The sequence below is a fragment of the Eutrigla gurnardus genome (genome assembly GCF_963514095.1).
Source record: "Eutrigla gurnardus genome assembly, chromosome: 5".
Taxonomy (NCBI): domain Eukaryota; kingdom Metazoa; phylum Chordata; class Actinopteri; order Perciformes; family Triglidae; genus Eutrigla; species Eutrigla gurnardus.
In genome coordinates, this window is record NC_139919.1 from 24284461 (window position 1) to 24294302 (window position 9842).

Sequence of the window (9842 nt, forward strand, 5' to 3'; positions counted from 1 at the left end):
TCTTCAAGCTCGCAGTAACTATAATTAGGCCCCATTATATTTCAGAGGCAAATACTGTTTTTATCTACTACATCTACTATGTATCTGCCAGTTAGTGGTTACTTATATATAATATAATGCATTATTCATGAAAGAATCACCCAATGATATCAAAGTTGATATATAGTATGTGCAACATATAGACAAACTAAAGTGAGTTCTTGTTCTTTTAGTTTTCATACTATAAGTATATTTTGCTAATAAAGTTTTGACTTTGAACTTAATATTTTTACATTGTTGTATTTCAACTTTTAACCACACCAACAGTATAACAGCACCTGAAGGCAGCATTCAGGAAATCATGCTATGGTGAAGGCAAGCCCCGCCCTACTCTACTCTGATTGGCTTACCATGATATATACCTAACTAGCCTAACCAGCGAATGCAACAAGTGACTACTATCCTCCAATCAGAGGCGGCGAAAGGCGGGCCTTGCCTACGCCATCGTAGGAGCGTCTGGTTGTCAGGAGCAGGCGGGGGGAGAAGGAAGGAGATGGCCGACTAGAAGGCAACGTTACCTGCTACTTCATTGGCGAGATTCCTTTCACACAACACGTCTTTACATTCTAAGTGAGAAGAGGACGCTTTGAGTATTTTTGCTCCTCTTCCAAAATGGCAGAACAAAACAGCAACGTCAGATATCAAGAGGTATGTAACGGGTTTGCTGGCACGCTAAAAATGTAGTTTGCTAGCAGCTAGCATTAGCCGCTGCACGTCCAGCTAACGTCAACGTTAGTCAACATTTAGGCTGTCACTGAGAGGAAAACAACGAGCTCAACCGACATTGGTTTTCGCCCGGGGCCTGAGTTGGCGAAACAAATCGTAAAGCTTTTATCTAACCGAATGTAATCACACTGAAATTAAGTGAATAAGCATGATTTTTTTTGGACACATCATTTGTAGCGTGTGCCAGTTTCATTTCGCAGCTCAGCAAGTTCCTCATAACGTTAGCTAGTCTTTGGTTGGCCTGTAGTGTCACTTTGTTTAGCCTTGGACCAAAACCGTCATAACCGTGCCCTAACCCTACCTGACGGTGCTGGATCAGTCACCAGCCAGTGTAGCCTGCCGTTAGCTTAAACTGCACTGACGGATCAGGATCAAAATGCTAACGCGTGAGTTTATTGACATGTATTGATATGCAGATTGTGAGTTCACGGGTCATATTTTAAATCGGGGGCGACGTAGTTGTGTTGACATGTCAGAGGTTGCCGTGTTATCCACAACGAACAGTGCTGCTACTCCTTCCTATTTGTAGAAAATAATGGTTGCAGACCATTCATCTACCATCTTAACCACTTGTTGCACAGTATATTAAACGAGTGCTGCCTCATGTCATACTCGAGGAGTTGGTACAGGTTAAGAATGTTTACCCCCAAAACACAGTAATCTATGGATATCCAAATGAGACAGCTATTACAAATTAAACAACATGATATTGCCAGCTTTTTGCAGAATTAAATGCATTACAAATTAAGATGCCTTCTCATAATGTAATTCAAATAAACAGTCTTGCTAAATTACTTGCTGCAGTCAAATAAGAATGGGCCGATCATTCAGGCATCAGGATAAAAAAAAATGTAATATCTGTCTAGCTAGCTTGCTATCATCGTTATAAAAATATATACAAAAAACTTTTTTAACATTTATTTATCCTGTAGTTTTGCAGGGACACCGTATGATTCATGATCTTCTTATTTATCTTTTTGTTCACTTTCAAAAATTGTGTTATCTGTGACACAATATTTGTTTTCTAAAAAAATGTAAAGTGATTCCAGTATGTTTTTAGTGCCATTTTTAAGAGGTTTAAGCATATTTGGATGATTATCGGTATAATATCATGAATAGACATTATTTTGGCTATGTTAATATGACATTTTCATATCGTCCCATACAGTCAAATCTTACATGGATAGCTACCATGGTGTGAACTGCAGGGCAACAATCTCTCAAGTAGAGATCACCTAGATGTTATAAATTTAAAGTATGACACGAGTTGTAATTTATTTAAATTTCTTCAGCTGGTGAATGAGGAGGATCCAGCCCAGCAGTCCCAGGAGGCTCCTGCCCAGGAAGCACCGCCGCCCTACAGCAGCATCGCTGCAGCAAATGCAGGTTAGGAACCTTCGCCGCTCCATCATACACAAAACACAGTTTAGAAGTGGGAGTAATATTGAAATATATTTACAGTAAATACAAATCCCACTACATACTAATCCTAATTCCTTTGGATGCAACCAATGGCAGTAAGAGTATAGCACCTTCATTTTAACAGAACAAGGTCACATGCCATATGGTCACAGTCTCAAACTGGAGTATTTGAATGTTTAAGTGGTTTTAACAACTGCTGCTGACTAATAAAAAACTAACAATGCTTCACATTTTATGAGCTCATCACGGGAAACCGTATTATGTAAAATAAAAACAGCCACCAAGTGTAAAAGTACAACATTCCCCACTGAAATCTCACCAATTAAGTAAAGAAGCAATGCCTTTAGAAGTTATTTACCGAAGTACAGTATTTGAATAAATGTATATACTTATAACAGTCTTCTGTTCTATCTCGTCTGACACTGTTAGCCTTGGAATGAATAATGTATAGGAGGCCTTTTAGAAAGGATGCTTGTAATCTCACTTCTTAAGAGTGCATAGGTCAACACATTGTATAAGTGGGTGTAGCTCTGAGCTCTTACTGGGTGAGTATATTGATCTAGTCCAGTGTTGTTCGTGTTTGAACAGCACAGAGGACGAATCTGGATATCTGCCAAAAGACTGAGATAAAAGACTTGCCTTCTATGGGATAGAACATGTACAGTAATGGACACAGATACTGCTAATGTCTTTATTTCCTTCTGTAACTCATCACTGGTCTGGTTATAGAATTCTCTGCTGCTGCTTTTCTTTTTGAAGGAAGTGAAAGTAGATTTTTTGGCCTGTCAGCAGTCAAACCTACGTAACAACTAGCAAATAAGTGAACATTGGATAGGTTCAATTCTGCAGTCATCATCAATATTTTTAGTTTTACTAAGTATTTACAAATATGACTGTGTGTCTGTTAGTGGAGATTAAATATACCAAAAGGGGATACATGTTTTTTTGCTCATAAATATGTGCCAAAACAACAAATAGGCCAACTCATATTTTATCATTTGCTACTAAAACAGGTAATGTTTTTTAATAGCGATTTATTGTTCCCAAATCCAGCTTTATAGCTTAAATATGAGCCCAAACGACATGTGATAAATCAACATTAAAGACCCCGAAGAGCACTCTTTGTTTTTACAGCTATGCTTAGGAATTAATGTATCATATTTAGCGTTTTTGTTGTTTTGTTGAGACCCAGATGAATAACCATTAGCTTGTTATCTTCACAGCTTTCTTTGAATACAAAGAAGATGGAGGAAGATTTCCAAACCCTCCGTCCTACAGTGTTGCCACCACTTTGCCCTCCTACGACGAAGCCGAGAGAAGCAAAGAAGAGGCAGCCATCCCTCTGGTCACCGGAAGAGTAACGGTAGATTGATCTAATTTTCAAACAATGTGTGGAAATATTTCTTGTTTCTTAGAAACAAAACATCAATACATATTGAAGGCAAAGAAGGATGTAATACATCTACGCACTTGTTGTTGGTGGCAGGAGGACGACTTTGTGACCAGGGATGAATTTGAGGACGCCGACCAGCTGCGAATAGGAAATGACGGCATCTTCATGCTCACTTTCTTCAGTAAGAACTTGTTCAGCATTTCAACAGTTGACCTGTGTACTTCTGTGTTTTTCTCTTGTAATGAGATGATTATTAGATATTCATATTGGAAATCTGGTAGAAATCTGGTCACTGAACCTGAGAAAGATGCCCTCTGGTTTAACATTTGCTGTGTGGTTGCTTTTGAATATTGGCTTTGGTAAGCTGTTTTCTAAATTTAATTTGGCATATTCACAAAGGCTGCTGCAAAATGTGCTGGGTGCAAATGCCAGAACAGTCACTGCACAAGTTTGTTTTCCAGCAAAAGATGGAGGTGGAGGAGGTGGAGGAGGAGGAGGAGGAGACGACTGTGTACCAGCCAGTTCGATGATGACATAAAATATGACTGACATCTTGAATTAAAGATCTCCTACCTTCTGTTGCCACACTTTGAAAATGAAATAATCGTTTTTTTTTTTTCTCTCTCCCTCACCAGTGGCATTCCTCTTCAACTGGATCGGCTTCTTCTTGTCATTCTGTTTGACCACATCAGCCGCCGGCCGATACGGGGCCATCTCTGGTTTCGGTCTGTCCCTCATCAAATGGGTTCTTATTGTCAGGGTAAGAGCGATTTAGTGAATGTTCACCCTAACGGGTTTGGCAACTGAATGGCTGTTTGATGCTATGAAGGCGAAGGATTACTAGCTCTTGGTCTAATATAACTGGATCGTGTCTTATGGGTTGATTGGATTGGAATCAAAGTACTGCTCCTCACAAGTACTTCTTCTTTTGTGTCTTGTAGTTTTCGACCTACTTCCCTGGTTACTTTGATGGACAGTACTGGTTGTGGTGGGTGTTCCTGGCCCTGGGTAAGTGAGAGATGTTATTTTATAAACAAATGGCACTTCCTCTTATTTCCCGCCTTTACATTACGTGGCTTCATCACTTTGCTTTGCCCTGCAGGCTTCATGCTGTTCGTCAGAGGCTTTGTTAACTACTCCAGAGTGCGTAAACTTGCTGATCCCGCCTATGCCACTCTTCCTCGAACAAGGGTACTCTTCATCTATTAGAGGTAAGGTGTATTAATCTAGTCAGGCTCATCATGGAGACATTAACATGTACATACGGCATGGTGGGAAGTGTAGGGGCCATGGTTTTGAAAAGGAAGAAGAACGTATGGAATTTTAAAAAAAGGGTATCTGGTTCTGCTGCATCGATTTTGATATATTTTTTCTGTCAATCTTCAGTCTAACAATGTTATAAGCTGATTGACTAGTTTGTTAAATATTAAAAAAAATATGTTATGTGACATTTTATTCGCTATTAATTCTTTCCAAGAAAGGAGACCCTGATGTTTATTACTTGAGTGGAAATCTGTGTTGACAGAGTGATCACATGACATTCTCATGATGTTGTCAAGTAGATAAAAACAGGAAACTAAATCTGGCTGAAGTTAAAGTTATTTCCTTAATCTCGTCAGTCTCAGTTATTGACGTGCATGTAAACATAGCCAGTGACGAACCACAGACATCCCACCAATACATCTGAAGTCCACTTCTAGACTTAATGTCTTCATCTTTAATCTAAATCCAAGGTGTTGAATGTGGCAGAACTGGAAGTGACCAACACACGCAGCAGCTCTGTGCAGCGTTTCAAATTTTACGTGAAGGCACCGAACCAGAAATCAGCCCGACGAGTTATAGACGAAGACGACTCTCAATAAAATATTCAGGAATTATTTCACTTGTTTTCTTTTTTCTTTTTGAAACTTTATTAATGGAAAAATGGTTAATGGTTATATTCCCTCGATGTACTCATTAGTGGCTAACGTTAAATGCGATTTACATCTCTGTCTGTAATGTTTGAGTAATGCCTTATATCATTTGATGGTAGCTTATGAGCATGCATCTGCCCTTAAGGTCAATAAATAGGGATCGTCTCATGTTGGTGACACTTGAAGCCAACAGGTATTAATTAATACAACACTCGGTAGATTGACCACAGCATGCAACACTGTAATCTACACTAATCATGGTTTTATTGTGATTATTATAGGCCGTTTTAGATACCACATACACTTAGAAAGCAAGTTCATTAGGCTGTAAATGCTGATATACCACCTATTTCACTCACCTGTTGGCTTTAAGTAGTGTTGCCCTTTTTTTTTTAACCAGGAGGGGGCAATGTTGTGTGCTACTTTAAACTTGTGAGAAAGTGTTAAAGGGCATTGTCATATTAATGCTTGTTATTGAAACGCAGTGTCGGTAGAGCACATTAAAGTTGCATTAATGTATCAGAAGTTATGGATTTTGCCTGTTAGGTATTTTGTACATTAAATCTGGTAAAAGTATCCTCCCTGGAAATGCAATTTCGGTTACGAACACGGTTTCAGTTTGAGTAGTTGGACATGAACGAACCTGAAACTAGACGGTGACGGTGACCATGATGGGTTTAATGGGCGGGTGAGCATGTTTTCTGGTTCATGCCGTTTAAAAAGCTCATGTAGGTGTAACTCTCTGACCTTTCCGTGACTCTTCAGTGAGTCAGTGGCATCTCGTTCATTGTCAGTGGAAAAGCTTTGATTATAAAAGAAAAGAAAATGGAGCCATGACTGTCGGGATTTCAGCTGTTAATGATCTGACTCAGACATTTGGATCAGATTATCAAAGACTATAAAAAATAACTAGAATTCCATTTCCAGGTGGGTTTTTGCCTTAAGATTTAATTGACGAGTGGGGACATGAAATCGGTTGTTCTTTTTAAATTCTTGTTTCGTTTATTTCTTTGAAAATGATTAATAAGGTGTAACATGTTAGCGATCTTGTGGGTTTTAAAATGATATCAAAGAATGTCGTATGCAGGTGCACTTTTAGAAACATAACCATTGAAACCCAGAGGATGTTCCCATCATTATTTTTCATCCCAGATATAGAAAAGAAGGAATGACTGACGCAGTGGATTCAGTTTCGTATTCTGGAGGAGACGGCATGTCAGGATAATGCAGTGTTTCGTGATCTAACCGCTGTTCTCGATGGAAGGATTTAATATGGATTTCTGTCTGGTTCATTAATCTAAACGGTTTTGCCTCATCATTTAACTTCATACTTCTGCCATGGCTTTCATACCATACCGTTATGCTTATTTCTATGTGATGTAGAGCTACAACCTTGGGGTTTTGTTGTTATGAAACTGTACAGAATATGTTTAGTGTTAAATAAATGTCACTTTTAAAGCGTACTTTCTGAGTTCTCTGGATTGAATCACATACAGGATTACATTATCGCTGAGTTATGGGAGAGGAAAGGGCATGAAAAGGATCATATTGCAGCTTTTTTGTCTCTTTAATGGTGCGATGGGTCATTTTACACATTGGTGGCTGCTGCTGGAACCATGAAATGACGGTTGTTGGGGTTTTTTTCACATAGGAGTGGCTCAATAGCCCCTCCTTAAGATGTAAATTCATATTTTGTCTCTTCTAATCAAGAGCAAAGAGTTGCTTTCAAAAAGGTAAAACAAGGAAGGACTCAAAGCACACTTCCAGCAAGCCAACAACACTTACAATCAATGGGTTACAATGTCGTTTTACATTCAAGTTAGTGAAGATAATATACTATTTCAGTCTGAATGTCTTATTCAGATTCAATTTGTAACAATGGGATGTTATGTTAGTGGACAAAAAGAGGACATGTAGCTCTGATAGAATTTGCCCTAATAAGTATGCATTAGATGAAAATACTTTAAAGTTCACGCCCCTTTGGGTCAACCGTCAGTCATTTTCAGGCCCCTTCTTCGTGTCTTGTTCCGGCCCAGTTTTGCAAACTAAAAAACGGGTGTATTTCTTCTCAGCCAACTTGAGTCGAGGTATCGCTGTTTTCGTCGAGCTGAGTGTTCTTCACTCTCCAGAGTCGCTCAGCCGTCGGGGCAGAAAGAAGATGGCCTTCTGTCCGATGTGAGTTCTCGGACCCAGTTTAGCTTTCCCGTTCTTCTTCAGCGCTACGTACCAGTTCCTCTCCTGATATTTCTGACATACATATGTGTTGTAGTGGTTCTCCTCCAGCTTCTCCAGAAAGTAACATTCATCGGTCACTGCAGGCTGAGAGATGGAAAGAAAAATTGTAATTCATTACTTGCAACGGATGACTTGGAATATTCATCTACATTTGCCTGCATCACCGAGTGTAATGAGGTGATTGACTATCACATAGCCTCATCACATCTGTTACTCACCGAACTGTACAATCGCCCCTCGTCGTTCATGGACAAATATCGCCTGGCTTCTGTTCCTTGGATGACCACGACACCTCTGTCCACAGCTTTGAGCTTTAAAACGGCTGAAAGGAGGAAAAAGTTATGAATAATGGGAAAACAACGACAACAACTGACGTCTACATGCACACGCCTCCACAAACGGGTCACTGATCATTTAAACAATTTAAAACCTTTTTGAGTTAAATGAATGACAACCAGTGCAGGATCTAATTTTGTTATTCTTGTGACTAAATCAATTTAGCGCCTTGAGGTCTTTCCAGCATTTGAAACAGATTTACTCAAGTAAACATGGAGTCTGTTATGGAAATATGTATGAGTCGAAGCAATGAGACGATAGATGTCTTATGCAGAAACTTTTATTTGAAGCCTGATGATCACTGTGAGAACCAAGATTTGAGCAATAATAACAGCTACAGACTCAACAGTGCAGTGCAAACCCCAAATCTGCCACCTGTCCCTCCTCAGAAAGCATAAAAGCCTGATTATTTTGAGGAAGCTGCCACGGCGTCTGTATTATGTTGAGGTTAAAGGTAAGAACTGTGTGTTGTTTGTGTCCTTGCCTCGCCTGGAGAAGCAGACCCTTAAAAACTCAGATTAAAAGTGAACTTATTCACAAAATGACATTAATCTTATACTGAGGGAATCAGGTATAGAGAAAGCCTTCTTGTTAAAGAAATAATAAGAGATGCATGCCTTTTATGTATTAGTTATCATAAAAACCTAATTTCCATCTGTTGACACTGAAAAGATTATATAAAACATAAACATAAATGTACATTTTCACAAATGGTAGTGTGACCAAGTGAGCTAATATCCTAACGTTGACATGTTTGTGTCGTGACCTTTTATATTTGACATTTATTTATCTTTCCTATTTCCCAATGGACAGCAGATAGACTGGCTTGCCACACCTCTGCATTAAAAGCAACACTTGTCCACGTTCATTATATTGTGTGTGTAATACAGTTACAGCCTATTTGTATTTGCATAATTAGCTCATCTTTCAGCCCCAGTCCATTACAAGTATCTGCTACGTTATTATGTATTTATTATTATTTTGCATCTTAATCCTCAAGTTCAATAAATAGGAGTTAAACTGAATTTATAAGTCAAGTAGATCCGTGTAAAACATCCGCCTTAACGCCCACGATCTCCCCATGAACGCGTTTATAGGACGCCTCCCTCCTTCAAACCGACACACCTGCAGTAGCCCGGAGGCCGTGAACGCATCATAAAGGCGCCGTGCCGCAGTCTTACTGTGAACGTCGCCGTCATCCCGGTGGCCCTGCACCGTCCCATCGGGGAGGATCTGGAGGTGATGTCCGCCATTCATGCAGTACAGGCGAGTCAGCCGCCTGGAGTCCCGCAGCGGGCCGCGGTCCACCGTCTGGTCCTCCGAGGCAAACATCCCCTCCTCGTCCGTCATCCCGCAGCTGTGTAATCAACGGAAGGTCTGGATGGAGGGGGGTTTCACGAGAGGAACCGGCGGGGCTCGGTCCCCCCGCAGTGGTCAGGTGTTTACATGCACGTGAACGAGCGCAGAGATCACAGAGGCAGCTGGGTGCGCGTCCCCGAGGCCCGGCCTCAACCCCCGACTGGGATAAAGCTATGAAGTGAGATCACCGACAGACCACTGAACCTAACTTTTTATAATTGTGGTTTATTAGCTACTAATGGAATGATTTAATAAATCATGAATGGAAGAAGCATTAGTAGCCAAATCAGATACTGTTACATGTAAAAGTTATAAAGCTAATCATAACTACTATACACTATATGTGCATATTTTGAAAACTTTGAAAAAGTAATATTTACCAGAGTAGACGTGTATATTGGCAATAAATGTAATAATCT

The 9842-nt window shown here is 39.9% G+C and overlaps 2 protein-coding genes across 2 annotated transcripts; one reads left to right on the top strand and one right to left on the bottom strand.

Annotated features, from left to right (window-relative positions):
* Positions 1 to 513: 513 nt before the first annotated feature.
* On the top strand, positions 514 to 6956 carry ndfip1 (Nedd4 family interacting protein 1). Its single transcript, XM_084010218.1, has 8 exons — positions 514 to 687; positions 2058 to 2151; positions 3411 to 3550; positions 3674 to 3761; positions 4216 to 4340; positions 4522 to 4588; positions 4683 to 4791; positions 5314 to 6956. Exons 1-7 carry the CDS (start codon positions 652 to 654, stop codon positions 4787 to 4789), a joined length of 657 nt encoding a protein of 218 aa, XP_083866344.1. The 5' UTR covers positions 514 to 651; the 3' UTR covers positions 4790 to 4791; positions 5314 to 6956.
* On the bottom strand, positions 6484 to 9535 carry fgf1a (fibroblast growth factor 1a). The gene is made up of 3 exons (XM_084010219.1): positions 9246 to 9535; positions 7947 to 8050; positions 6484 to 7812 (listed from the first exon to the last, which is right to left on the bottom strand). The coding sequence occupies exons 1-3, from the start codon at positions 9412 to 9414 to the stop codon at positions 7612 to 7614; spliced, it is 474 nt and encodes a 157-aa protein (XP_083866345.1). The 5' UTR covers positions 9415 to 9535; the 3' UTR covers positions 6484 to 7611.
* Positions 9536 to 9842: the final 307 nt, after the last annotated feature.

Bases quoted from the DNA above. Each gene is read 5' to 3' on its own strand.
- ndfip1 (XM_084010218.1), top strand. From the start codon at position 652: ATGGCAGAACAAAACAGCAACGTCAGATATCAAGAG. The intron at 2,152-3,410 runs GTTAGGAACCTT...TTATCTTCACAG, and splicing joins CATCGCTGCAGCAAATGCAG to CTTTCTTTGAATACAAAGAA. The intron at 4,341-4,521 runs GTAAGAGCGATT...TGTGTCTTGTAG, and splicing joins AATGGGTTCTTATTGTCAGG to TTTTCGACCTACTTCCCTGG.
- fgf1a (XM_084010219.1), bottom strand. From the start codon at position 9,414: ATGACGGACGAGGAGGGGATGTTTGCCTCGGAGGACCAGACGGTGGAC. The intron at 8,051-9,245 runs GTAAGACTGCGG...TCCTCCTTTCAG, and splicing joins GGATGACGGCGACGTTCACA to CCGTTTTAAAGCTCAAAGCT. The intron at 7,813-7,946 runs GTGAGTAACAGA...TCCATCTCTCAG, and splicing joins AGGGGCGATTGTACAGTTCG to CCTGCAGTGACCGATGAATG.